This window comes from Fomitopsis serialis (genome assembly GCF_022376445.1).
Source record: "Fomitopsis serialis strain Sig1Antser10 chromosome Unknown B0H18scaffold_28, whole genome shotgun sequence".
Classification (NCBI taxonomy): Eukaryota; Fungi; Basidiomycota; class Agaricomycetes; order Polyporales; family Fomitopsidaceae; genus Fomitopsis; species Fomitopsis serialis.
Genome location: NW_025954988.1, coordinates 46,484 through 71,110, shown reverse-complemented (window position 1 = coordinate 71,110; position 24,627 = coordinate 46,484). Strand labels below are relative to the sequence as shown.

Genomic DNA, 24,627 nt, shown 5'->3' with positions numbered 1-24,627 from the left:
GCACGGACAAAGACGGGAAGATTCGGTGGACTCGATCTCGCTTACGTGACTCCATCGCATGGGCGCCTAGATGGTCGGCCTACCAGGATGAATCTGCCCCGGGTTCCCCATGCTCCTGCAGAAATGTATAAGACTCTCCTCCGCTAACCACAGCCTAGAGCCCCCCGCCCCCCTCTTTCCCTGACCATATACCCTCCCCGCGCTTGTTGCTCGCCATGGACCTGCTCGAAGGCATCACCAAGGGGGTCTCCGACCTCGACCTTCTCGACATGCTTACTGCTCCGGATCCGCGTCCCACCAAACATGGAATTCGAAGGAGAGACTCCGATCTCGACCCCCTTCTATTGGCAGCAGCGGCTGCCTACGGCCCGCATGTCACTCGCAACCATTACGCCCATGACTTCTTCCCTGCAGTGGGCGACCCCCGTGCCGAGGGGGCATACGACTGGACGAGATTCCAGGGGAGACCACCCAGGCCCGCAAACCACGTCTGAAGTATGTCAGCAGGCAGGCGCCTCGGAGTCAAAGGGTAAAGGAGCAGGGCATTGTAGTGGACGAGGAGAAGGAGAACGGACGTACGAGGGAAGCGGGGGATCCACTGCGCAGGACCGACAACCTACCTTCCCCTGCACCGCGCACAGTCCCGGCTTCTTCCTCACCACCTTCCAACCTATTGCATCCGGAGCCAGCCTCCTCGACCTCTCATGCTCCTGCGGCCAAGGTTACGAAACCTTCCGCGGAGGTCGGGGTGAAATGCATGGCTCGGACACGGGTGCCTACGCCCCACGGACCAGTCTTCCTCCACCTATACCACAACAACCGCGATAACAAGGAGCACCTCGCCATTGTCGTCGACCCTGCGCAGTTCGACGAAGAGACACCCCAGCGCGCCCCTCCGATCCGCAGCCGCTCTCTAGACGCGGTGTGGTCCGACTCCGAGACGGAGGCGGACCGTATAACTCGGGGAGCCTACGTCGGCCGCCTCTCCCCCACTTCCCAGCGGCCCTCCGCGCCGGAGGCACACGCCAACGTCACCACGGACAACATACCCTCACCGCTCATCCGCATCCACTCGGAGTGCTTCACTGGCGAGACGATTGGGAGCATGCGCTGCGATTGCGGCGAGCAGCTCGACGAAGCCATCCGGCAGATCTCGCAGCCCATCACGCTCCCACCCGCCGCGTCCACCGCGGAGGGAACGCCGACGACTATACCTGGGCGGGGTGCCGTCGTCTATCTCCGCCAGGAAGGCCGTGGCATCGGCTTGTTGTCGAAGATCCGCGCGTACAACCTCCAGGACCTCGGCCACGACACCGTCACGGCGAACCTGATGCTCGGGCATGGCGCGGACGAGCGCGGGTACGAGGTCGCTGCTGCGATCCTGCGTGACCTCGGCTTGGGCACGGAGGTCGGCGAGGGCGTGCGGTTGCTGACGAACAACCCAGACAAGGTGCAGGCGCTGGAGAAGGAGGGTATCCGGATTGTTGAGCGCGTACCGATGGTTCCCCGCTCGTGGCAGCGCCGGCAGCACCAGCATGAGCACGGCCAGGATGCGCCTATGAAGGAGGAGGACGCGAGTGGGGTGACCATGATTGGTGGGGGTGAGGTGCATGGAGAAGATCTAGACAAGTACCTGCGCACGAAGGTACTGAAAATGGGACATATGCTGCCCCTAGGCATCATGGACCAGTCGCAACCATAGCCCCCAGTGTAACCCTAATGCAAACATAGTAACTAGGACAAATCGAAGACAATTCTGTAGCGTACTGATCTATTGGGTATAACTGTTTATTTCTATATTTTCTATGTTTCGTCCCAGCGACCAGGACATGGTGAACATGAAGTTTGAGAGCAGATTGTGGTCAGACGGTCGAGTGGAGGATGGATCGGTAGGAGCTTGTAGGAGCCCATGACAAGCTGCGGCCGACGCGTGCGGCAAAGTCCATCCAAGACCGGCGCGCGCCACCGCGCTCGTGGCTGCGACTCCTTGCCATCCCCTTCTCACTGCGCTCCCATTCCGTGCCCGCCCTCGCTACTCCCCTTGACAGCGCCCAGACGCGATGAGCACATTCGACCCGTTGAGCAACGGCTTCGCCTCCGAAGAGCCGCCATGGCCCACGACGCCGCACGTCCCAAACACGCCGATACCCAACCTGCCCCGTCCTGCGCCTTTGCACACGGACTCTCTGCGCTCCGCGGGGGGCCTGTATGGGAAGGAGCCGCAGATATATGGGCAGCCTGAGCCGGGTCTCATCTCGCCGCTTGTCACGACCGGCTCCAATGGCGCGAAGTATGAGCGGCCGGAGCCGTATCTCAGAGTGCGGATTACAGGCTTGGACAGGAATCGGCGGGACATTCTGGTGAAATTCGACGCGCAGGTATGTTTTGAGTCTTTTGTAGTAAGGTGTGCACGCATTGCTCACGCTTGCCCTACTGCGCACGTAAGACGAATTTAGCAAACTTCACGGGCACGACGTATCGCAACGTATCGCGCTCCTACGTCGAGTTTCAACAATTCTACGAGACTGTCGTGCACACGACTCCTCAGACTATTATACCCGCCCTACCCCTGCCCCGTACCTCCGCGCCGACGGACGAGGAAGACGACCGCCTCGTCAAAATTATGCTGCAGCGGTGGTTGACGCGGATCTGCGAGGACCCCATCCTGCTCCAAGAAGAAGAGCTGCGGTCCTTCATCGAGAGCGACTTTGGGTACCAGCCGACGCCGAACGCACGCCGGAAGGCGTCGGGCGGGTTCAGCCTGATCAAGCCGCGCGTGCCCGACGAGGACGAGGAGCTGCAGCGCGCGCGGTTCGAGCTGACGAAGCTGGAGGGACAGTACTTCGAGGCAGCTAAGGCGATCGACAAGCTCTCGCGGGCCCGAAAGAGTGCGTGCATCCTGCGGTCTGTCGATCTCTGCGTTGACAGCTGACACGCCATCATGGGGGATTGTAGCACTCGGTGCTGTGCGCGCGGAGATGGGCAACAAACTCGTGAACGTGGCTACGACGGAGGCGCACCCGCCGCTGGGGAATGCGTTCCAGAAGCTTGGCAGGGCGTGGCATAGTGTGGCAGACCTCGACCAGGCGCAGGGTATCAGCGAATGCGTGATTGTCGGCGACTCGCTGGGCTATCAGGGTTTGAACGCTCGGTCTGCCAGAGAGACTCTGCAGCAGCGAACAGCGGTGCTGGAGGACTATCAAGCTGCCGTCAAGGCGTCAATCTCTAAGCGTCGGACTCTGGAACGACTGAAGGCAAGTAGTAATATCAGGGCAGAAAAGGTCGATGAGGCACTCGAAGACATGGAGGAGGTACGTTTTACAATTTCTGATAGGTAGCTGCTTCGCTCCAGCTCACTATGAATGAAGGCAAACAAATACGAGATGATTCTGGCGAAGCGTGCGGAAGGCATTTCGCAGAATTTGCACCGAGCCCTCGACAGGCACAAAAAGCTTGTCACCGAAGATGTGGCGACGGCTCTCGTAGAACACGTCCGCTCCTCTATTCTGTACGAGCGCCAGATGCTGCGCGAACTCGAGGCTCTCAAGCCCGACATCAGCAATGCCAACAAGAAGTTCATCCCGCCGGCGAAGACCAACGGCGCACCCCGCCCGTCGTACGTCCCACCCCTCGAAGATTTCACCAAACCCGCTCCTCGCCCAGCTTCAGCGGCGCCCACGGGCTCGTTCAGGGTACCACCGACACTAGCGGCGTCACCGTCTCAACCCGGGCCTTCCAGGGCTGCCAACGCATCGCCTCAACCGCCCTTGCCAGCGTCGCCCGCTACCTCGACTTCAGCGAGCATCAGGTCCCTGCCCCCGCAGTCACCCGGCGCCGGCCCGTCTTCCCCGGGACCCCAGCAGACGTCGTTCGCCCCTCCCCTTGCGGATGGTCCGCCTCTCGGTGGGCGCTTCGTCGATGGGACGAAGTCGATGTTTGTCAAGCCGCCGTCATCACCTCTCGCGTCGACGTTCAACGCTCCACGCGCGAGTTCGCCACTCACCACGGGGAAGACTATGCCGGAATCGCCTCTGCACGGTTCCACATATATCAGCGCCGCTGCCGCTTCTCAGCCTCAGCCATCCCCGCACCCATTGGCGAACTCGATGGGCCCTCTAGGAGGTTCGCTCTCGCGGTCGTCGAATGGTGTTCCTGCGTCCAGCGGCGCTGCGTCGCCGCAACCATCGCCGCTGGCAGTGGATCCGCTCACGGGGAGGCCGATCACTATGTCTCAGTCTGTAAGGGTGACGCCGCAGAGGCCGAGGCTCGACGCGAGGGAGGCAGCGAGCAAGCTTGCGAATATGTTCTAACGGGATACCGCGATTTATTATTGCTTTCACCCCGACTCTGTTGTGCTTCCGGATATAAATGGAATCTTTTGCTGTTCTCAGGCGTGTCGTTTTGGGTTCGACCCAGAAGTCACGGTGCAGCGGTAGTCGGCCCCGGTCTGCAGTATCACTTATCGTTGGGCGTCGGCACCTATATACCAATGCACCCGCATAAACAGCACGTACTGGTCATGCAGCCCATCTAATCGCCTCTGGTTGTTCGAGCTACTCACCGTGTACTGTTTCCTCGTCCAGGATTTCACGGATGCGGACATACTGACGCGATACTCGATCACGTGACCGCAATTATCCATCGGAAGAAGGCTCTCCATGTCCTATGACTCGCGTTGTCTTCTGAACGGCCCTCCGTGAACAACCCTCTCCGCAAACCATATATCTCGGAGAGACAGCTTGGTGTAATCCGTACAACGCTTTCTCTCTTCCTCGATCATGCCCAAGAAGTCGTGAGCACATCCAATTCTTTCGGGAGAATACGTGCTGAGTTCTTCACGATCATGTAGATTCCGCGTGGTCGTCCTCCCCGGGGATGGCATTGGTATGTAGCGCGTATCAGTCCCAGATTAATTTATCTCTAACATCATCCCAGGCCCCGACGTGGTTGCTCAGGCCGTCCGGGTGCTTGAAGTCGTCTCCGCTACATCCCCGGACATCGAGCTCAAGCTCGAGGAGCACCTCTTCGGTGGGTGTGCCATCGATGCTACCGGCCACCCATTGCCGGAGTCGACCCTCAAGGCTTGCAAGGAAGCCGACGCCATCCTCATGGGTATGTCATTTGCCCTCTCATGGTTTGGTACATTCTGAGACCTAACCATAGGCTCGGTCGGCGGGCCCAAGTGGGACGTCAACAGCAAAGTGCGCCCTGAGCAAGGTCTTCTGGGGCTCCGTAAAGCCCTCGGCCTCTACGCCAACATCCGGCCATGCAACTTCGCCTCCGACTCGCTCCTCGCATACTCCCCGCTGAAGGCCTCGATTGCCCAAGGCACGGACATCATCATCATCCGCGAGCTAATTGGAGGCGCGTACTTCGGCGAACGTAAAGAGCTTGGTCAGGCATCGGAGCCCGACGTCGCCTACGACACGATGATCTACAGCATCCCTGAGGTGCAGCGGATCACGCGCGTGGCAGCGCAGATCGCGCTGAATGCGAACCCGCCGTTGGCGATCCACTCAGTCGACAAGGCGAACGTGCTTGCAAGCTCGAGGCTGTGGAGGAAGGTCGTTGTCGAGACGTTGCAGAATGAGTACCCCCAGCTCCAGCTAGACCACACCCTGGTCGACTCGGCGTCCATGGTCATGGTCGCCAGCCCCAAAAAGCTGAACGGCGTCCTCGTCACGGAGAACCTCTTCGGAGACATGTGAGTAATATCGCACTGTCGTTCTCGCTATACTGACGTGAGAAATCCAGTCTCTCGGACGAGGCCAGTGTCATTCCTGGATCGCTCGGTTTGCTCCCGTCAGCATCCCTTGCGGGCGCGCCCTCCGTCACGGATGCCCTCTCACCGGACTTCAAGCCGACGTACGGTCTCTACGAGCCCATCCACGGCTCCGCACCCGACATTGCCGGAAAGGGCATTGCGAACCCGATCGGCACTATCCTCAGCGCGGCGATGCTCCTCCGGTACTCGCTGGGTCTCGACAAGTACGCGCAGGCCATCGAAGGCGCCGTACGGAAGGTACTTGACAACCAGGATGTCGGCGGCTTCGAGCTGAGAACGGCGGATCTTGGCGGGAGCGTGAAGACGACGGAGATCGGTGACAAGATTGTCGAGGTCCTGAAGGCATCACTGGCGTGACGGTGTTGCAGCAATGAAAGCGTACTGAGTGCGTAGCCCCAGGTCTCCCTCGTGTAGCAACACCAGTTGTATGTTTAGTACTTCCATCTCAATCGAGTGGAGACCACTGTAGCTTGCTTGACCGATGGTCGAAGCCGTTGATGGTTGAGGCTGAGAGCATACTGGTAGAACCCACATTGTCAAGATGAACAATCATCAAACCATTCAACACCTTGATACGACTCTACCATGTCGACAGGGCACAAACTGATGCTAGCTTGGAAACCGAATTTATTGTCATTGCGGTGCTGGAGAACAACCTGAGGGCTCAGGAGTCAGGTCAGTGTGAATCAGGCGTGTGTCACTTGAGGCTCTCACGCACAACTAGTACTGGCGGCGTTTGATATACAAACTACGCTGCCTCAACCTCAGCGGCGGGCCACAGCGCGTGCGTTGTGGTTCAACTGCACAACTCTGGCATTATACGCGTTCCATTGCACGCGTTGTAGGTTGGCCTGGAGCTGGTAGCGCTGCTGCGTGAGAGAGGCCATCTGGTTCTGGCCGTTTCGAATATGAACGTCGGACTCGCGGACGACGTTCTGCGCCTGGATGAGGCTGACGCGCGCCGCGGCGGCGTCTGCCGATGTGCCCAAAAGTCAGTGGACCTCGAAGAAGTTAATGATCAGAGTGAATTGAGCGGACGAACGAGGATGATTCGTTGCTTGAGTTAAAAGCCAGTTCTCCAACGAGTTGGCGCGGTCCAGGGCTTGATCGCGCAGGATACATCGGTGGTCGATGTTCTGCTCGAGGGAGTGAATCTGACTGCTCAGCTGCTGGACGCGCGCGGCCATCTGCTGAGGAGTCATATTGGTAGTAAAGGTTTCAGTGGACGACAGAGAAATAGGTGAGAGAAACCGTGTTGCAGTACGCAGTCAGGCTATATGCAATGACCGTACGCGCCGCCATGATGATAGAGCGACATCTCGTCCTGCACTACGTTGCGTCCGAAGAATCCGATTAATAATAGCAAGGAATTTTAACTCTGAAACGCACAACAGGTCCAACACAACGGAGAATTCGACGCTCCGATGTAGCCAGGATCCGGTCCACTACAGTCCACAAGGCGAGGGTCGCCAGACCGAGCCGGTCGGCGGTCTTCGTACATACCCGGACGATGTGACCTTGAACGTACGTCTGGGATAATCAGGCTTGTGGTCACTTCTAGATCCAGAATGACATATATCACAATGGTGAGGTCAACGACCGTCGAAAGCAAGAGCGTCGCAGAAATTGAACATACAGGAGAGGAAGACATCGGCCAGTGGGCCAAGTTGCCCCGGCGAACAGTGGCAGGTGGCGGTCAAATTCGCATGTCCGAATTTGACGACAGCGTCTTCGATCGAGATCGCGATCCGTCCTCCACAGAATTTTTGACTTCTAGCACCTGCAGCCACCACTACCGCTAGCCGTTGCAGACATGGCCTCCTCATCCACCAACACAAAACCCACCTGCAAACACCTCGTCCTAGACGCGGGCCCGCTGCTCTCGCTCTCGCCCCTGCGCGGGCTCGCAGAGACGTACTACACCGTGCCGCAGGTGCTCGAGGAGCTGAAGGACAAGCGCGCCAGGGAACACTTTGAGAGGCTCGGACTGTCGGCGGGCGTGAGGATCGACGTGCGGGGCCCTGACGCCGCGTCGCTGGCACATGGTGAGTGCGATCTATTGGTAGGTGTGTGGTAGGGAGAGCTAAGAGAGGGATAGTGATACAGTCTGCGAAGAAGACGGGTGATTACTCGGTGCTCTCGCATGCGGATCTGTGTGTGTTGGCTTTGACATATGCGTTGGACGTGAAGGAGAGGGAGCAAACCAAGACTTCCGGAGAGGCAGAGAAGGTGCGTTGGGGAGGATCCTTCGCGAAAGCATGACTGATCTGCCTGCGAAGATTAACGATGCGAGTACCCCGAGCGATGTTCAGGGGACACCTGAAATCACAGCCAAAAGAGCTCAAGATCCCAAGCATGAGGAAGCGGATGAACTGGCTGGTGAAGAAACGGTGCAGAAGAGCCATTCGACGCGGACAACAACACGGACATACCATCATCGTCAGATCTGGACGAGGATGAGGAGGTAGAGGAGACCAAGGCCGGTATCGATTATGAAGCAGAAGATGACGAACAAGAGAGGCAACCTCTGGACGTGGAATTGCAGCCAATACGAGATCAGGAGGAGCAGCCGAAAGAAACACCTTCACAGCCTGCCTCATCTACTATCCCATCTAGTGCACCACCGAACGCAGCCCACACGGACTCACGGCCTGAACCGCTTTACGACGACCCTTCGGACGATGACGACGACGAGGGCGAGGGCGAGTGGATCACCCCATCTAACGTCGCTCTGCACAAATCGCGCGCGCTGAACCTGCTGCCATCCGACAAGACGGGCAAGAAGGGCAAGGGCAAGCGGGAGCATATCCCCGTAGGGTGTATGACTGCGGATTTTGCGATGCAGAACGTGCTATTGCAGATGGGTCTGGGGCTGGTGAGCGTGGAAGGGAAGCGGATCGAGCGGGTGAAGAGCTGGGTGTTGCGATGCCATGCTTGCTTTAAGTGCGTCTTTCTTCCCCAGTCATCCATCGGAGACGGGAGCGCTCACACTTTCACTCTCAGAATCTGCAAGGACAACTCACGCAAGTTCTGCCCCTCCTGCGGGAACCCCTCCCTCCTGCGGGCCTCCGTCACGATCTCCTCACCCACCGCCGGGCCAAACACACCCGCACTCCAAGTGCACCTCAAGAGGAACTTCCAGTTCAAAACCCGGGGCACGATCTACTCCATCCCCGCGCCCAAGCCTGGCACCGCGAAGGGCGGGCCGGGCGATGGCCTCGTCCTGCGCGAGGACCAGCTCGCGTGGCAGCGCGCGAAAAAGCGCGCGGACGGGAAGCGCGACAGGGAAGAGAAAAGGCTCTTGAGCGTGGCGAGTCGTGGGGGATAGGCGAGGGCGGAGCAGCTCTGGGCAGCTGGATGGACCCGGATTGGGTGCCGGAGATTATGAGCGCGAGCGCGGGCGGGAAGGGGAGGAGTATGAGGAGTAGGGGCTTTGATGGGGATATGCCGGTCATTGGGTACGGGAAGAAGAACCCTAATGAGAGGAGAAGGAAGAAATAAGCTGGGCTGAGGAGACGTGGTTGGGAGTTAGCATGTACGATCGACGCAGTTCTTCGTAGGGTTAGCCAGTTGTAGGTTTCCAGAGGATTAATAAAATAAAGAGTACATCTTTGGATATGCGTACACGATCCATTGCTTTGGCTCAAGTGCTCCTGCTCATGAAGCGCCTCTTCTGGAACGACATCCACCACTTGCTGGGCTTTCCCGTGCCGTCTGCATACAGCTTCTCCACGAGACGCGCAGCGAGCTCTTGCCGCACCTGGACCAAATATTGTCGCAGGTAATCTGGATGTCATAATAGCTGAGAAAACAGACGACGCAGACGAACAGACACATCATACCGGCATCAGCCCTGCTGGCGGGAGGCGCGTAATGCGCGTTCAGAACGAAGGTGGCATCGCCGGGAATAGGGAAGTTGTCCACGGATAGCGTGTTCAGCATCTTGTTGGCCTCTAGCTGGCTTGGAACCGTCCGCGCAGAGCCGATCTTTGCGAGGCAGTCGGATACGAAGAGGATGAGGACGATGAGGAGGCGGTCGGCGGGGCCCTTGATCTCGAAGTTGCGGAAGAGGGAGTTGGCACGGAAGAGGTCGATGGTCTCGTCGATGACGTCGGCTTGTGAGTAGTCCGCTAAACGTGTACGATGTTTGCTTTCAAGATTCATGGGAGATCGAGTGGGCGCTGCGCACCTGGTGGTGCTGGACCACGAAACTTGGTCTTGATGGGCAGGACGGCCATGTTGCCGACCTGGCGGATGTCTGGCTCCTCATTGAACGACGAATGGTATGCCTAACAAACACGTCAAAACCGGTAAGGCAGTGAATGGGCGGGCTTACTGGCATGGTTGCGTGCACGCGTCTGGCAGGGTGCAGTACTCGCAGTCAAGCGATCGCCACAGCGAGCTGTTGGACGGGCGATGCCGAGGGGCGGTCAGTTACGGCCATGTGACCGGAACGCGCTCTGTGCGTCATTCAGGCACGCCCGCCCCGACCTCTCGCGGCCTCTGCGCACCGCGAACACACTGCTGCGCGCTGCCTCCGTGTGTTCTTCAGCTTCTTGGTTCTTCGACATACGACCGCTGTAGGATTCCGAATGTCTGAACGAATAAATGGCGACGCAGAGGATGACCGTGCAGGCCTTCTCCCCGCTGCCTACTATTCCCGCAACCGCCCAGAGCCAGAGACCGTGACCAGTACGCGTTACCGGGCATACAACGAGGGCTGGAAACTGAAGCTATCGCACAGACTTGATCAAGCGCGTACGCGCGCTCACACTCAAGCTATTGCCAGTGGAAGTGTCGCCAGAGAGCATTGAGGATCCAACGAGCAGGGTCATTACCCCGCAGGTCATCGATGCATACACCCGAGCTGCAGGAGACTTCGTGCAAGCAGTAAGTAGGATTTTGACACCCCATTGCATCTGGCTCACGAATTGGTAGTTGCCATATGCCTTGCTAAGGGCTCGGAAAGAGTTCATGTGGGATGCCAATACGAATCCTGCGGACTATGGAGAGAACCTGGGAAGGGGTATGTGCGCTCTATGTCTGTACTCTTTGAAAGTTGTTTGACTTCCGACCTATGCAGCTATCGCATGCGAAGTCCTCGCCCGTCGCGTCATTCATCTAGCTCCGCCCGACAAGACTGTCGTCATGCTGTCCACCCGATTCAGATTCAAAGAGGTCGATGAGGATGACAGCGAGAAAGCGAGTGCTCTTGAGCTGGCTATCGATTCTCACTGGTCTGCCTCGCATTGCTCTCTGCAGACCTTGCAGGCCCACTGATGTTGCATCGACATAGTACAATATTTTTGTCTTCGACGGAAGCACAGGACAGTAAGGACCACGATGTTCGAAGCTGTTCGCAGGTTGAAGTTTTCTGTAACTAGTTATCAACTTCCTATGGCGAGGACAGCTTGTGCAGAAGCATGAAGACGATCATGAAATTGATTGTGCGCTCCGTTTTTCACCAGGCATCGCTTCTAACATTGACATTGATTCCACGCAGTCGTGCCGTACAGGCAATATGGCTATGACGGCTTCTGGGCTCATTTGAGCCCTGGACGCCTCTCGGTACCAAGGTATTGTCAATAACTTAGCTTTGATTGTTGCCTCCCGCTCACAATATTGAGAACTACAGATACCAAAACATCTTCCGTATCGTAGTTTGGATATTATTCTTGTTTGCGTACTCTCAAGCAGGTGAGTTGTTTCAAGAGGCTTGGACAGCAAATTAGCTTATGGTGTTTGTACTAGTGCGTGAACCGTTAGACAAGCTAAACCCCGAGCATTCCGAATTGGACTTCTGGGAAGTCGTCATGTACGTCCTCGGCCTCGCGTTCTCCTTCGACGGTGAGTGTCTGAGCCAGAATATGTACGCGCCATGTTCTCAACGCGCTCGAAACATTGCCGTAGATTTGCACAAGGTCAGTCTGCCGAACTCTACATACTCCCGCCCCTTCCCCTGATCGCGCGTACTAGCTCTTCAAGCTCCTCCTGTTCGTCTCATGGCGCACGCTCGGATTCTGGGACATCATTAGCGTGACGACCGACTCGCTCCTCACCGTCGCCTTCGTGCTGCGCGTCGCGGGGATCTTCTCCGTGGAGCCGCAGAGTGTGACGTTCCGTCTGCGCGCGTTCCAGTGTCTGAGCTTCGTCGCGCCTTTGATTTGGTAAGGAACTGTCGAGATGGGTTGATGTGGAAACTGATCGCGTCGTTTGGGGTAGGATGAGTGAGTGAGATATACTGCGGGTAGGTGCGGGTAAGTACCCTATGCTCACCAATGGCGTGATGCAGAGGTCATACCGATATTCGATGGGTTCCAGTACGTGGACAGTTTAGCGATGCAGTGCAGGTTGGGCTAACCGGCCCTCAGGCCCGTGGGGACGATGCAGATTTGCGTCGCGCGCATGCTGAAGGAGTCGGGTATATTCTTCGGGGTGGGTCCATCCTTCGGGATACTCCTTGGGTTGGCGCTCAAACATGGCTTGTAGCTGTTAGGTCTGCTCGGCATCGGGTTCTTGCAGGGACTGTATGCATAGACGCTGCAGACGGGCAGAACGACCATGCGTATGAGGTGCGTTTATTCTCGGGTCTTTCATTGATACAAGAGGAACTCAAGGCTGCTGGTTTGTTTGTTGGCGAGGATAGGTTGTGCATGTCTTGATCCAGGCGTTGCTACAGTCCGTGTTCTTTTTGCTGTCGTGGTTTTGCTGCTTATGATCTCATGTTGGATATGCAATAGGTCACCGAATTACGACATGTTCGCTAACAGGTGGGAGTATTCGTCGCGATTCAGATGACTGACGGGTCTCAACTTGCGTGTGATAGCACTGCGGGACAATGGCTGTACTACGGGTGCGCACTCTTCCTTCTCAACTGGTGCATGTGTGAGAACGGATGCCTTCGTCTAGCTGGAACATTGCGACCGCTGTCATCCTCATCAACGTTCTCATCTCGCTGTTCTCATCGGCGTATGACGATGTCAGTCAACTGTTCTCTCTTACTGTTTCCTCTCCCTGATTATACCGTTGAAGGTTGTTGAGGACGCTGCTGCGGAGTACCTCACGTACTTTGCTGGTAAAGTTGGCGGTATGATTCGTGCACCTGACGAGTATGTCTATCCCGCTCCGTTCAATATCGTCGAAATCCTTCTCGTCGCGCCTCTCGAGTAAGTGCTCCATCATCAGGAAATGGATTTGCCTTCATCAGACTTCTTCATCTAGATTCTTCGTGAGCAAGCGAACATACGACAGAGTAAGCTCTGCCCGTCCCCAGGAGACTATCATACTAATCGTATATTCCGCATAAGGTCAACCGCTGCGTCATGATGGTCCTGTTCTTCATCCCGCTCTGCGCCATCGCTCTGTACGAGGCCGAGCTGGACCCATCCAAGAACCGGTGGATCCGCGACTTCTTCACACATCCAGACGAAGGCGGCGAGGACACGCCCGAGTTCGAGGACCCGGGCGTGCACCCGGGTGACCGCGCAAAAGGCCTCGAGATTAGTAGAGTGCCATTTGAGGAGCTTGTGAAGGCGTTCCCGGATACGACGCGGGTAAGTCCCCTCATGTATGTGGTTAATGAGCGGATGATGATGTGTGTTGCGCCTGTGCAGTCGAACGAAGCTTTGATGTTGAACGAGATCGAGATGATGAGGGAGCAGATGAGAGAGCTGAAGGAACTGTTGCTGGCGAAGCGGTGACGGCTTTGCGGACTGGGTCATCAATACAATTCTGGTATACAGTGGTGGAGAAAATACATGTTGTACAGATGATATACACGAATAGGTGACATGCTATGGTGCTGAAAACTGGTACCCTGTCATTCCATTTGGTCCATTTGTCCTGGATCCTGTTGCCGTACGAGCTGGGTCAAGACGCCCATCGAACGCACGAAGAACGGTCGGATTTCATTGATTTCCATGGCGCAGAGATTTGGGAGCTGTACAATCGCCGTCAGTGGGATATGTGGCTACCACAATGTTCAAGTGCTTACACTAAGTTCACTGTGATCGATTTTCGACACACCGTCTCGACTCTTGGCTTGTCGTGCCTCGCGGATGTCTTGGAGTAGTGAACGAACTTTGTCTGGATTTGATATATCGTCTGATGCGCTGAGCCTAGAGTCAACATGTATGGCCCCCGTGCTCTGAGGTTGTACGCACACGTCTAACAGGACCTTGGCGACCTCCGCGAAACGAAATGGCAGTTCACTGAACTCAGGTTGCGTGGTTTCGCGTGTTAGCCTATCCTGCAAGAAATCTGGCACGCACGCTTAGCAATGCTCTTCGCGTACAGGATGTGGATCACCATACCTACATTAAGCCAGTCTGGCGGGACGATGTGGCACTTCTTCTTCAGCTTAGGTTGGTGGCCATCCATATTGGTACCTTGCACTTCGCTGGAGGTCGCAGGGGTCCGTAGCTCCCTGATACGCGTCGTCAACGGAAAAGTCCGTAAAAGACTAATTCGTACAGATATAATGCAGTTCGTTCCATCGCGACGAGAGGGACGATCTCGACAAGCTGCTCACAGGCGATCAGCTCCAGCTCAGCAGGCGTAACAGATGCTCGTAGAGGTGGCGGCAGTGCCATTCAGACGATTCAAGGAGAAGATAGATATCTCAGTACGGAGCCCGATGGAAAGAAGGTGCTTGGCCAGGCAAGTATGGTGGCACGTCGCGTCAAGTCGCGTATAATGCGCGTCCCTGCTGTGGAAAGAGCGCGTAGGCGCTGGCGAACGCGGTACGCGTGGCACGTGGTCAAACGCGTCGCGAACGAGTTGAACTTGAACTTGGGTGGCTGAACAGGTTGAACTCGATCATCACCATCTCGCCCGCCCGTTCGCCGTATATGCTTCTGGCTCTGCTCAGAGACTGGTGTACGTGTATCTGGGCTCTGTGGGTAGCAGGCACCCTCGGCTCATAGCAGTACTGACATGGCCTTCTCAGAATTATCGCAATGCTTAGCGGAAGAACGAAACAGGTTGTCGCCTACGGACGGCGTGGGCGGCGCATAGTCGATGCTTCGGACGACTACCGGCGCTCAGAAAATCTTGAAGCAAAGTCGTATGATGCGAATACGCGCCTGGAGCCCACTTCGAAGAACAGGTACTCGGCCCAGTGGGATTTATCCCCAGAGCTAAAGCCTACCGCGAAGCGGAAGCCCCAGCGAGACCCCGAACCATCCATCAAGCCAACGAGAAAGACTGTTATGAAGCCGAAGAAATCACCGAAGACTGCGAAAGTAGGCAAAGCTGAGGTATCCGTACCTGTCCGTCACCCGTTGGCGGTCTTCTCTCCCAATGCCCCCGGCTCGCCTGCTGTACCTTCAATTGTCAAGAAACGCAGAGTTAACTCCTCCAAGGCGTCACCACTTGTGTCTTTGTCTCCGGTTGTTACCGTTGACATCATGGTCCTCGACCACGCAGGTCGCCGAGTAAGCCAGGAGCGACGTGTATCCAGAACAGACGTACAGGTCAACCGTGCAGACGGAGTAACAACGGGCACTCAGAAGACAAGAAGGCCATCAGGTCGGCCGCGCTATTCTGACATTTCGTCCGATGCGAATGAGAACGTTGCTCCCAAGCCGGCGAAGATGAAGCGAGGAACCAAGGCACGGCCCATCGTTATATCCGACGACTCTGACACAGAAGGGGAAGACAATGCTCCGTTGGCCAGACTTCCCAAACCAGACTTCTCTGCGAAATCGCCTCGTCAGGCTCCGCAAAAGCACAGTCAAGGTTCATCCTCCTCCTCACCGCTTATCCGCTTGCAACGGAAGTCCATACTCAAACAAACAGCTGCCCCAAAGGCTGCCTACGCGACATCTGCTCTTCCACCACCAGCACCTGTATTCGTTCCATGGACGCCCAAACCCATCGTACCTTCGTATGCCCGCGCCTCCCCATCCCCGTCCCCAGTCATCAAGCCCCGAAGAGCCATCCCCGAGCTGCATAATCGACCATTCCTCGTTCCGGGCCAGCCGCCATTTCTGCGTTCTGCCAAGAAACGCAAAGGCACGCCATACCGTGCCCAGCGCGGCCGAGCCTCCATCTTCCCTGCTCCCCCTTCCCCGCCTTCTCCGACGACACCCACTGACCTGACCTCTCCTTCGACTTCTCCAACCTTGCGCTATCTCCGACGACACGCAAATCGGTGGAGGATGTACATGTGCCTCCGCAGCCAGCGCACCTCCTGCCGCTCTGGAAGAATGCGCGCAACAGACCCCCCACGAGTTCTCCGCCTTCATTGACCTCTTCCCTATGGACCCAATCGTATACAGCGATTACCTCGATGCCAAAACTAGTGTTGGCGGTGCCAAGGCACCAGCCACGTTCCAGAAGATTGGCGAGGCGTCGTACTCAGAGGTGTTTGGCATCGGCGATGTCGTCTTGAAGGTCATCCCGCTACGCGACGAAGAGCGCCCGGATGTCTCTACGGATGATGATGGACTGGAGTCTCCAGCGCCGAGTGATGCAAGGGACGTGCTGAAGGAGATCATCGTCACTCGTGCAATGGGAGAAGTGTGCCATGGCTTTGTGAAGCTCCTGAGGACGTACGTGGTACGCGGCAGGTATCCTTCGATGCTGCTCGACCTCTGGGATAACTATAACACGAAGAAGGGCAGCGAGAGCGTACGACCAGGTAAGCGCACGATTGCGCTGCTGCTCTCTGACTACAACAACTTATAATGCGATGCCCTAGATACCTTCAACGTGTCGCAGCTATACGCAATCATCGTCCTGCCCAACGGTGGGCCCGATCTTGAGACGTTCACCTTCAAGACCGCGGCCAAGACGGGCTGGAAGCAGGCATGCAGCTTGTTCTGGCAGGTCACACGTACGTTAGCAGAGGCAGAAGACCTCGTCCGCTTTGAGGTTCGTTGTAGCTCAGAATGTTCATGCCGTACTCTCTTGCTGACATCTACCTGCAGCATCGCGACCTGCACTGGGGCCAGATTCTGGTGAAGACGGGACCTACTACATCCACGTCGCACCGAGGTTTGAGCAAGACGCCCATGGACGACGAGTCGCATGGCATAGAAGCGACCGTCATCGATCTTGGCCTCGCTCGCATGGAGACCTCGGACAGTGGCGGGACCGAGACGCATTGGACGCCGTTCGAAGAAGAGATTTTCGAAGGCGAGGGTACGTCGCTCGAATTCTCCCGCAGGAATCTCTGCTCACGCGAAGCGTCAGGAGACTACCAGTTCGACGTGTACCGGATGATGCGGGTGCACAACGGTGATTCCTGGAAAGCGTACCGTCCACTCACGAACGTCATGGTGAGTTGACGACCGCATCCATGCCGTGACCGACAGCCTGACTCGGTTCTCGCTGCAGTGGCTGCACTACCTCGCACAGAAGCTCCTCCACTCGAAGCGCCTCCGTCCCCCGTCCACCGCGAGGAAGACCACCACCCGGATGAGCGAGCTCGCCTTCACAGAACGCGAGTGCTACAGCTGCCTCGTCGAGATAGAGGAGCTGCTCGGCCGCTGCGTCGCGGCCTGCAAGCCCCAGCCCGTCAGCCGCAAGTCGAGGCGGAAGACGCAGGCGCCAGCGAAGGTGCCGAAGACGGTGGTAGACCCTACTGGCCCTGCGTGCGCCGGCGATGTCCTTCAGTTGGCCATCGCGAGGGGATGGGTATATGCAGAGTGACGGGCGATAGGACGTCGAACCTAAGTGCGATACCTCATCTAGCGGATATTCGGTTGTAGCGTTGGAGGATCTAAGTTATTACGACGCCAGCTGTATCATTAGGCTCTACGGACTGGTGCTGTTTCTTGCATAGCTGTAGTTCAGGAACTACAATGTGACTCGTCGATTGTGTACAAGACCCGCTCAATACTGCGTGTTACTTAAGGGCCGTCCGACTCAACCATAATGCAGACGTGTCTGCGTCTCTTCCAATATGTTCAGTCAGACCATTGGAACCGGCACACGATCAGTTGCTCTCATTTCCGTCGAGGAGTGATGTCAGATAAGAGAAATAATTGCGTTCACCCCCATTAGAGCTACAACTGGGTAACTGGTATGCTAGACTGACAGCGATCCGAGAGCGGGACACGGGTACAACAAAATAGCAATGCGATGCTCAATACACGATCTTGAATGCGTCATCATCTTCTGTGTCCTTGTTTGTGAGAATGGAAATGAGTATGAGGATGGGAGTGCTGATGGAGACCGATAGGAATGGAATTGATTGGACTGGGAATGGGAATGGGAATGGGAATAGAGATAGGCGGAATGTGGGCAAATGTTTCGACCGCAATAGGTATGAGGGATACTGCAAACGCCAATGCGGGCAACACTTGAGAACACGCCGACGCCAATAGAGAGAATAGAAAACCACCCACAAGTTAATCGTGAATTCTCTTTGGCCGCTCGTGTCGAGCCGTCCTTGACACCATTGCCGTTTATTATTTTACACCTTTTGTTTCGCTTCTTCATGCTCGTTCATTCGTTCCGTCGTCGTTCTCGGCCGTCCAAAGGGTGACCGGCCTATGTTAACAGTGCCTGCTTCGCAGTCTTCCTCGTCGTCCGTTTTGGCGGGGAAGACTTGGGCCCTCGTTTGGGCGCAGACGCCTGGGCAGTTTTGCCCTTGCCCTTCTTCGGGGGCGACGCGGCGCCCTTCCCCGTTCCCTCCTGGCGCGACGCATTCGCGCGCACAGCACGGGACTTCACGGCGGGTACTCCCCGCACGGGAGCGGTCCTCTCGCGGAGGTTGTACCGCGATGAGCGCGCGGGCGCGGGCGGCTCGACGACGTCGTGTTGCCGGGTCCTCCGGGTCGAACCGCGAGCAGTGGCGGCGGCGGTCCCGCGGCGTCGCCGAGTGGCAGGCAGCGATGGGGGCGGCTGTGACGAGCCGCTGGGTGTCCCCGAGGTCGGGGTGAACGTCAGAGGACGTATTGGCGGCGGTGACGCCTCGCGGTGGGCCGGCTCGCTTGAGGGCGACCGGTCAGGGGTGAACCCGAGCTGTGAGTAGGTCACATCTTCGGGCGGGGGGAGGCGGGAGGGCGTGTCGAGCTGGACGCGGGGACGGCACTGGTGACCTCGACGGGTGCATGCAGTGAGCCTTGGGCGTCACCACGGGGTACTACCCATCCCTCTGTGTCCTGGGACGTGCCCTGGGACGCAACTGGGAGGGGGACGCATCACCCGCTGGCTGCGAGGGCCGGCGTGTGAGGGGCGTTGGTGGTGAAGAGTGGCGGGGAGGCGTGCGCGGGTACGAAGTTTGGGAAGGGTGCTCGAGGACGGCGAGCATGTGCGAGAAGTCGCGACACCGTAGGTGCGCACTGGCCGTGAGGATGCGCGGGGGGATCCTCAAAGTCCACTGGCTCGGTGGGCGTTCGCTCCACCGGTACCAGCTTCTGTTTCTTCCGCCGTGTCTTGCCCCCCTTCTCCGCAGTGAAGGAGAAGGTTTGGCCCTCGTACTCTTCTACAGGCCCCTCATCTTCGTCGCGTCGCTTGCGTTTGAGCGGGCTTGCTACGCGAGGCGCACCGTTTGGACGGGTACGTAGGGAACGGACCGGATAGGGGGCAGCTTGCTCTCGTACGCGAAATCTCGCGTCTTAATACCGAGTTCAGCAAGAAGGGCAGCATTACGCTGCACTTGTTCGTCATTCGCAGCGGATTTGTCTTTCTTTTCCGCTGGGGGGCTATGTGGCCGCTCTGCGGCACTTGTTGACTTTGAACGACCTTGAGGACGCACGACTCTTGACAAGGGATGTGGCGTTTCACTCACGTTAGACGTTCCAGCCTCCTCAACTCTTGTCGACACATCCACTGACCGCTCTCCCTCGATCCCCTCCGATGGTTGTGGCAGGGGGGAGGGACTCAAACCTGACGCGACCCAACGTGCGAGACGTTGCATCGATGCGTTGAATGTGCTAAGTGCGCTGTACGAGTTGCGCGTGAGACGGGACGTGTTCAGCTGTTGCGCTAGTGGTGGTTGCGGTTGAACATCCGTGGGGGGAAGAAGGGGGAGGGACGTGCTTTATACGCGAGCGCCGCAACTTGACCGGTGTACGGTGGCTGGGAGGCACGCCCGACCCACGCTCCAAATCAGGCCAACAATTGCCGCGCCTCCGCGCCAATCAGCGCCCTCCTCCCAGAAAGGCAACCACCGACTCACCCCTCGCACTCCTCCCTCCTCGGCTACGTAAATTCCTCGATCGCCCTTCATCCCGAACAGCCTTTGATCTTGAAGCCATCGAACTCTGTCTCGAGCACGAAGCTCCTCGAATTTCTCGCTGCTGCAGACGCCACACAACGGTCCTTTCGCTCAGCTTGACTCACCGTGGGCGCGACCGCCGACGAGGCGCCGCCGCGCCTGAAAGGTGCTGTACACAATCCAGCGTTAACAGACCGCGAACAATAGATCCCCTTCATTTCCGCCCGATGACACGTCATCTCCCCTCACTCCTCCCACCGCCCCGGAGGCACTCCCTCCGAGCACCCTATATGGAGGCCCGAACTGCAGCGGGCGCCGTCACTTCGGCTGTGCGCCCGACATTCATACGCAGTCCCATATAGGGCTATTCGGGCGGGAGTATCGGCAATGGTTCGACTTTGTATCGCGTGGGATACGCCCGGCGGTAGAGCGCCAGTTGAAGAATGCAGTACACTCGGGTGAGGCAGCAGTCGCGGGGATGACGACTCAGTTCAACTGTCTGACGATGCGCCCCAGTACGTCTTGAGCAGCTCGATTGAGAATAGACTACAAGTGATAAGGTACCTGAATGGATCCGAAACGAGGTCGCTGTACTTTCGCACTCGCTCGAACCCACGCCTGACTCGAAGTACAGGCGCAATAAGGTATCAAGCGAGGACACGGCACAGAGACCGTTCAAGAATGCAATGATGCCGGATAAAGCAAACATAGATAATGCAAATATCGAGCCGCCCCTTCAACTTTCCGAATACGACGGAGGGACGTCCACAGGCGTGTGTTCGTCATGTCCACCGCCCGACCCGGAAGGCTGTCCGGAGGCATTGAACCGTACCCCGGAATCCGCATGGAACGTCGGCTGCCCTGCCACGGAAAGCAGCCCAGCCTCCGCTGCCTTGCTGTGCGCCTGGTTGGGAGAGGACCTAATACGGGCCGCCGACGACCGCGAGCGTCGGTCTGCTGGAGCCTCCTGCAGACGAGTACGCGCTGCTGCCGCCTGCCTCGCTGGGCTGTGCAGGCTGGTTTTGTGCGTTCACCGCGGTGTATTGTGAGGGGCCGATCCGCCATAGTGGACATCTGCGGGTCCCTCCGTACGGCACGTCGGGCTCGTATGTGGCGCCTTGGTGAAGGGCGTCGCCTTCACTTCTGCGGGGTGGCGGATTATCAGCACCCCGTCCTCACGTGCATCGCAATGCAATGTCGATGCTCACCGTTTTGCAGCAGCTCTCCTGCTTCAGCGTAGAAGTACGGCCGGCGGTTCCGTCCCCTCATCCAAAAGAAATGAGGATGCCAATGATCGCAAGGCCCGCCACGCCGCCCACCACACCACCAACGATCGCGCCCACATTCGTGCTCGACCCGCCCGAGGCCGCAGCCGCAGCCGCCGTGCTCGCCGCACCTGCGTCCGTCGCGAGCGCCGTCGCCGTCGCCGACTCACCGGCGACGCCCGACGCCTTGGTCCCGGTCGCCTGATAGAGGATGAACTGGAGGACAAATTGGTTGTCCGCGGTCGCGTTCGTCACGTTGAACACGAGCTGGTGCTCGCCCGCGCTGAGCGTCGGCGAGATGAAGAACTCGACCTCCGTCTGCGTCTGCGTCACGTTCGACGGCCCGACGTACGTGTCCGTCGACGCGCCGTCGATGGAGTACGTCGACTGGATGGGCTTTCCCGCTTCGAGCAAGCCGTAGACGCCGATCTGGTACCTACCAGGATAGGATGTCAGAGGGCTCGCGCGCGCAAAGTACTGCTGCCCTGCTCACCGGTGAACTTCAAGGACCCAGATGCGCCCGCCACACCGACTGCGACGGTCGCCGACGAGCCAGAGTTCCCGCGACCGTGAGGTCTGTCCATTCCCCTGCAGATCAAGACGGAACTCGTAGGATATACTGCGACGACGTTCTCTGTCGACGACATAATGAGCGACGTGGAATAACAAAGAGGGGGGACGTGAATGTGAGCGTAAGAGCGTAGGGGGCACAGAAGGCCCGGGACACGAAGGAACGAGGAGGGAAAGGAATACGGCTCGTCGCAGAATGTCTCGGTTTATCTCCACCCGACCCGCAATGGTAGCTTGCCGAACGCATGAGTCGCTGACTCGCCCGCTGGTTCCCAGTACGGCATGATTGGTGCGCGGGCGCTGATGTAGTCCGAATCAAAGACGCAGGACGGGAAGGGAGGCACAGTTTCACCTCCATACACAGGCCCACCTGATGATATCGCCCTCTGCACTCAATTTGCCATTGATAGGAGCACTCCAGTTGAACCAGCAAACTCCAAGCTCACTATTAGTACGCACATTACAGCGTGCATACAACCTTGGAACGTTACGTTGCCCATGATGAGCGAAGCACCCCAGAAATCAACATCAGCGAGCCGTGAGCCCAACGTGAGCCCGAGCGTCCTTCAATGAATGCTTATTTACTTACCGGTGATCGACGGGCGGCGTGCCTCGAGTCCGTACTCGCCTACTGACTTCTTGCATATGGTATGTACGCCCCTGATTTACGGGGCGACGTAGCGCTGTCGCGCGAAGATCGTGAACCAATCAGCAAGCATACAGGATGCATATTGCACGCACCTCTTGAATACTATCATCCAACATGAAAGCCGAGCGCTGAGCCTTCAGCCTCCCGCTTGCGCAAGGCGAAGTACTGCGAGGTCGTGCAAAACGCGAGTCCATACATAGCGTGCGACCCAATCCCTAATAGCACAGCAAACAGAACCGTAAAACAGATGGTGCACGTAACAAAGTCCCTGACGAGCGATAGCTATGTCGAAAGCAACAAAATGTGTGTCCGTGCATTCAAACTTCTGAGTAAGACGGAGGGACGTCAGTGGGTATGTCGTCTGCAGTGGACGGACCAGCCGCCCCGGACGGGCCCTCTCCCAGCGCGTTGAATCGCAGTCCGGAGTCCTGGTGGTACGTGCTCTCTTTCGCCACGGAGAGCAAGCCCGCCTCCGCCGCCTTACTGTGGGTTGGATCGGCGAGGCGTATGCATCCTCGGGGCCATCGACAAGAGTGAGCGTAGGCCGCTGCGAACTCGAAGCCGACGCAGAGGATGAGTAGTTGCTCTGATGCGGGGAAGTCGGGCGTGGCGCGTTGTTTTGGGAGTGCACGCTGCCGCCTGCTGATGCAGCAAGTCCAGGCGGGAATGCAGGTTGAGCTGCAGGTTGCGTGGAGGAGGATCCGGAGACGCTGGGCGCGGGAGGTTCAGAGTATAGTGAAGGCGCTGAAGGGGCTGTTGCGTTCACCGGGTACGGTGTGACCTTTGTCATAGGTAGATCAGTTGGCTTCAGATCTGCACACCATGATGTCAGCGGGACGTGGTCAAACAACGCATATACAGAGCACACGTACCATCCTGAAGCATCTCCCCGGCCCCGACCTCTTGGTAGAAGTATGGTCTCCCTGGGCTCGCTAGCTTCCGCCTCATGAAGAAGTAGATGGCCAGGCCTAGGATCATCAGCCCCGCTACGCCGCCTACTACGCCGCCTACGATCGCTCCGACAGGCGCTGCGCTGCTGGTGCTGGCATTGGCAACTACGATTGTTGCCGTTGATCCGTAGGGAGGTCGATGAGTATGTCGCGTTCGACGCGCCTGTTGAGGTCGGGATGTAGAGGATGAACTCGAGGACGTATGACGCGTTAGCGGTAGCGTTTATGACGTTGATCGTGAGCTCGTGTTCGCCAGAGCTGAGCGTCGGCGAGAGAAAGAATGGGACTTCAGATTGTGAGCTCGTCAAATCTGACGGGCCCGTATATGACTCTGCGGACGAGCCGTCTATCGAGTAGGTAGACGTAACCGGCGGCCCTGGTTCGAGTACCCCATAAACTTCTATCTGAGTCCCTATGACACTGGTCAGATGTCGTACCCGCCGTAAATTTCGAGAGACGCACCTTTGAACTTCAGCGAACTCGACCCGGCCCCCTGTGCGATGGCTAAAGTGGCACCCGAGCCAGAGTCCGTAAACCTTGTCCAGGCGGGTCCAACGAGGTCCAACGAATCGTTAGACGGATACACCGCGACTACGCTGTTATTTTGAGCCATTATCGTTGCTGAGAATGGGAGGTGAGCAGGCGAAGAAAGGTCCGGGGCTGTCAGTGAACGATTAGTATCAGGAGTCAGCGTACTCTGCCCAAGGCCTGCTCCTGAGTGAAATCGGTAACAGCACAGCTTACGGAACTATCTCGGCGCTATCTCAGAGGCCTCACGACAGACCCAAGCTGTACGTTTCACATCAGAGGATCCCGATGGGCCTTGACAACTCAGTTCCAGCAACGCGTAGAAGGGACCGCACGAAAGGGACATGGCGTTGTTTGCTGATCCAAAAATATATCTGCAGCAATGTACGCACTATTTCCTGATAATGAAACGTGTCGAGGCTACTGTCTACTATGGGGGGAGGGCTGGCAAGGCCGCACACTGGCGAATGAGCGGAAGACAGGAACGACCGCGTTGGGATCCCGCGCCCATTGGGCGCCCATACAACAGTGGCGTATTCGGTGATTGCCGGCCATACGCGTCACGCACCCAGGTTTGGCTGCGACGCTCGAACGCGCAAACGTCCAAGGAGAACCAAGCAGGGCTGTATTGCTCTACTTACATCCAACAATCCTTCTGAGCACACCATAGTTGAGTGCACAGCTCTGTCGAACAGTAACTGAGCCTAACT

At 57.5% G+C, this 24,627-nt stretch overlaps 11 protein-coding genes across 11 annotated transcripts; 6 read left to right on the top strand and 5 right to left on the bottom strand.

The window, feature by feature from the left end:
- Positions 1-79: 79 nt before the first annotated feature.
- B0H18DRAFT_1003650 (GTP cyclohydrolase II-domain-containing protein) lies at positions 80-1,910 on the top strand. Its single transcript, XM_048028438.1, has 2 exons — positions 80-426; positions 462-1,910. The coding sequence occupies exons 1-2, from the start codon at positions 216-218 to the stop codon at positions 1,700-1,702; spliced, it is 1,452 nt and encodes a 483-aa protein (XP_047894078.1). The 5' UTR covers positions 80-215; the 3' UTR covers positions 1,703-1,910.
- Positions 1,911-2,060: 150 nt separating this feature from the next.
- B0H18DRAFT_875807 (Vps5 C terminal like-domain-containing protein) lies at positions 2,061-4,310 on the top strand (the record flags this gene model as incomplete). The annotated part of the gene is made up of 4 exons (XM_048040452.1): positions 2,061-2,378; positions 2,447-2,888; positions 2,956-3,311; positions 3,369-4,310. 4 exons carry the CDS (start codon positions 2,061-2,063, stop codon positions 4,308-4,310), a joined length of 2,058 nt encoding a protein of 685 aa, XP_047894077.1.
- A 290-nt stretch (positions 4,311-4,600) lies between these two features.
- On the top strand, positions 4,601-6,380 carry B0H18DRAFT_290915 (3-isopropylmalate dehydrogenase). Its single transcript, XM_048037434.1, has 5 exons — positions 4,601-4,792; positions 4,850-4,884; positions 4,936-5,112; positions 5,164-5,704; positions 5,755-6,380. Exons 1-5 carry the CDS (start codon positions 4,779-4,781, stop codon positions 6,140-6,142), a joined length of 1,155 nt encoding a protein of 384 aa, XP_047894076.1. The 5' UTR covers positions 4,601-4,778; the 3' UTR covers positions 6,143-6,380.
- A 1,180-nt stretch (positions 6,381-7,560) lies between these two features.
- On the top strand, positions 7,561-9,343 carry B0H18DRAFT_1003644 (Nin one binding Zn-ribbon like-domain-containing protein). Its single transcript, XM_048028437.1, has 4 exons — positions 7,561-7,830; positions 7,884-8,014; positions 8,187-8,728; positions 8,789-9,343. Exons 1-4 carry the CDS (start codon positions 7,599-7,601, stop codon positions 9,111-9,113), a joined length of 1,230 nt encoding a protein of 409 aa, XP_047894075.1. The 5' UTR covers positions 7,561-7,598; the 3' UTR covers positions 9,114-9,343.
- On the bottom strand, positions 9,344-10,226 carry B0H18DRAFT_1003641 (actin-related protein ARPC3). Its single transcript, XM_048028436.1, has 4 exons — positions 10,122-10,226; positions 9,975-10,074; positions 9,628-9,915; positions 9,344-9,571 (listed from the first exon to the last, which is right to left on the bottom strand). Exons 1-4 carry the CDS (start codon positions 10,125-10,127, stop codon positions 9,429-9,431), a joined length of 537 nt encoding a protein of 178 aa, XP_047894074.1. The 5' UTR covers positions 10,128-10,226; the 3' UTR covers positions 9,344-9,428.
- A 151-nt stretch (positions 10,227-10,377) lies between these two features.
- B0H18DRAFT_1084767 (uncharacterized protein) lies at positions 10,378-13,485 on the top strand (the record flags this gene model as incomplete). Its single annotated transcript, XM_048031825.1, has 22 exons — positions 10,378-10,477; positions 10,530-10,675; positions 10,724-10,811; positions 10,869-11,022; positions 11,082-11,116; positions 11,170-11,232; positions 11,289-11,361; positions 11,421-11,482; positions 11,537-11,636; positions 11,707-11,710; positions 11,762-11,924; positions 12,048-12,105; positions 12,157-12,249; positions 12,282-12,357; positions 12,432-12,463; positions 12,526-12,555; positions 12,612-12,638; positions 12,695-12,764; positions 12,818-12,951; positions 13,007-13,037; positions 13,093-13,338; positions 13,399-13,485. 22 exons carry the CDS (start codon positions 10,378-10,380, stop codon positions 13,483-13,485), a joined length of 1,872 nt encoding a protein of 623 aa, XP_047894073.1.
- A 119-nt stretch (positions 13,486-13,604) lies between these two features.
- Positions 13,605-14,376, bottom strand: B0H18DRAFT_1084766 (uncharacterized protein; the record flags this gene model as incomplete). Its single annotated transcript, XM_048031824.1, has 6 exons — positions 13,605-13,724; positions 13,779-13,896; positions 13,948-14,044; positions 14,098-14,143; positions 14,173-14,206; positions 14,258-14,376. 6 exons carry the CDS (start codon positions 14,374-14,376, stop codon positions 13,605-13,607), a joined length of 534 nt encoding a protein of 177 aa, XP_047894072.1.
- A 751-nt stretch (positions 14,377-15,127) lies between these two features.
- B0H18DRAFT_1003627 (uncharacterized protein) lies at positions 15,128-17,621 on the top strand. Its single transcript, XM_048028435.1, has 6 exons — positions 15,128-15,938; positions 15,970-16,427; positions 16,488-16,660; positions 16,717-16,930; positions 16,982-17,067; positions 17,126-17,621. Exons 1-6 carry the CDS (start codon positions 15,193-15,195, stop codon positions 17,438-17,440), a joined length of 1,992 nt encoding a protein of 663 aa, XP_047894071.1. The 5' UTR covers positions 15,128-15,192; the 3' UTR covers positions 17,441-17,621.
- Positions 17,622-18,283: 662 nt separating this feature from the next.
- On the bottom strand, positions 18,284-19,655 carry B0H18DRAFT_1118510 (uncharacterized protein; the record flags this gene model as incomplete). The annotated part of the gene is made up of 3 exons (XM_048033802.1): positions 18,284-18,826; positions 19,284-19,469; positions 19,527-19,655. 3 exons carry the CDS (start codon positions 19,653-19,655, stop codon positions 18,284-18,286), a joined length of 858 nt encoding a protein of 285 aa, XP_047894070.1.
- A 562-nt stretch (positions 19,656-20,217) lies between these two features.
- B0H18DRAFT_1003621 (uncharacterized protein) lies at positions 20,218-22,554 on the bottom strand. The gene is made up of 4 exons (XM_048028434.1): positions 22,408-22,554; positions 22,070-22,339; positions 21,124-21,219; positions 20,218-20,875 (listed from the first exon to the last, which is right to left on the bottom strand). Exons 2-4 carry the CDS (start codon positions 22,072-22,074, stop codon positions 20,692-20,694), a joined length of 285 nt encoding a protein of 94 aa, XP_047894069.1. The 5' UTR covers positions 22,075-22,339; positions 22,408-22,554; the 3' UTR covers positions 20,218-20,691.
- A 534-nt stretch (positions 22,555-23,088) lies between these two features.
- Positions 23,089-24,149, bottom strand: B0H18DRAFT_290704 (uncharacterized protein). Its single transcript, XM_048037433.1, has 3 exons — positions 23,852-24,149; positions 23,312-23,801; positions 23,089-23,220 (listed from the first exon to the last, which is right to left on the bottom strand). Exons 1-3 carry the CDS (start codon positions 24,000-24,002, stop codon positions 23,202-23,204), a joined length of 660 nt encoding a protein of 219 aa, XP_047894068.1. The 5' UTR covers positions 24,003-24,149; the 3' UTR covers positions 23,089-23,201.
- Positions 24,150-24,627: the final 478 nt, after the last annotated feature.

Excerpts from the sequence above, each read along its gene's own strand:
- B0H18DRAFT_1003650 (XM_048028438.1), top strand. The coding sequence starts at position 216 with ATGGACCTGCTCGAAGGCATCACCAAGGGGGTCTCCGACCTCGACCTT. Across the intron at positions 427-461 it reads CCCTGCAGTGGGCGACCCCC|GGGAGACCACCCAGGCCCGC; the intron begins GTGCCGAGGGGG and ends ACGAGATTCCAG.
- B0H18DRAFT_290915 (XM_048037434.1), top strand. Across the intron at positions 4,885-4,935 it reads CCTCCCCGGGGATGGCATTG|GCCCCGACGTGGTTGCTCAG; the intron begins GTATGTAGCGCG and ends ACATCATCCCAG. Across the intron at positions 5,113-5,163 it reads AGCCGACGCCATCCTCATGG|GCTCGGTCGGCGGGCCCAAG; the intron begins GTATGTCATTTG and ends ACCTAACCATAG.
- B0H18DRAFT_1003644 (XM_048028437.1), top strand. The coding sequence starts at position 7,599 with ATGGCCTCCTCATCCACCAACACAAAACCCACCTGCAAACACCTCGTC. Across the intron at positions 7,831-7,883 it reads CGCCGCGTCGCTGGCACATG|TGATACAGTCTGCGAAGAAG; the intron begins GTGAGTGCGATC and ends AGAGAGGGATAG. Across the intron at positions 8,729-8,788 it reads CGATGCCATGCTTGCTTTAA|AATCTGCAAGGACAACTCAC; the intron begins GTGCGTCTTTCT and ends TTTCACTCTCAG.
- B0H18DRAFT_1003641 (XM_048028436.1), bottom strand. Across the intron at positions 9,916-9,974 it reads TCGTGGTCCAGCACCACCAG|CGGACTACTCACAAGCCGAC; the intron begins GTGCGCAGCGCC and ends GTACACGTTTAG. Across the intron at positions 9,572-9,627 it reads CGCCAGCAGGGCTGATGCCG|ATTACCTGCGACAATATTTG; the intron begins GTATGATGTGTC and ends TATGACATCCAG.
- B0H18DRAFT_1003627 (XM_048028435.1), top strand. The coding sequence starts at position 15,193 with ATGGTCCTCGACCACGCAGGTCGCCGAGTAAGCCAGGAGCGACGTGTA. Across the intron at positions 15,939-15,969 it reads CTCCGACGACACGCAAATCG|CGCACCTCCTGCCGCTCTGG; the intron begins GTGGAGGATGTA and ends CTCCGCAGCCAG. Across the intron at positions 16,661-16,716 it reads AAGACCTCGTCCGCTTTGAG|CATCGCGACCTGCACTGGGG; the intron begins GTTCGTTGTAGC and ends ATCTACCTGCAG.
- B0H18DRAFT_1003621 (XM_048028434.1), bottom strand. Across the intron at positions 20,876-21,123 it reads GCGATGCACGTGAGGACGGG|GTCCTCTCCCAACCAGGCGC; the intron begins GTGCTGATAATC and ends GGCCCGTATTAG.
- B0H18DRAFT_290704 (XM_048037433.1), bottom strand. The coding sequence starts at position 24,002 with ATGGCTCAAAATAACAGCGTAGTCGCGGTGTATCCGTCTAACGATTCG. Across the intron at positions 23,802-23,851 it reads GAGTTCGCTGAAGTTCAAAG|GGACTCAGATAGAAGTTTAT; the intron begins GTGCGTCTCTCG and ends CCAGTGTCATAG.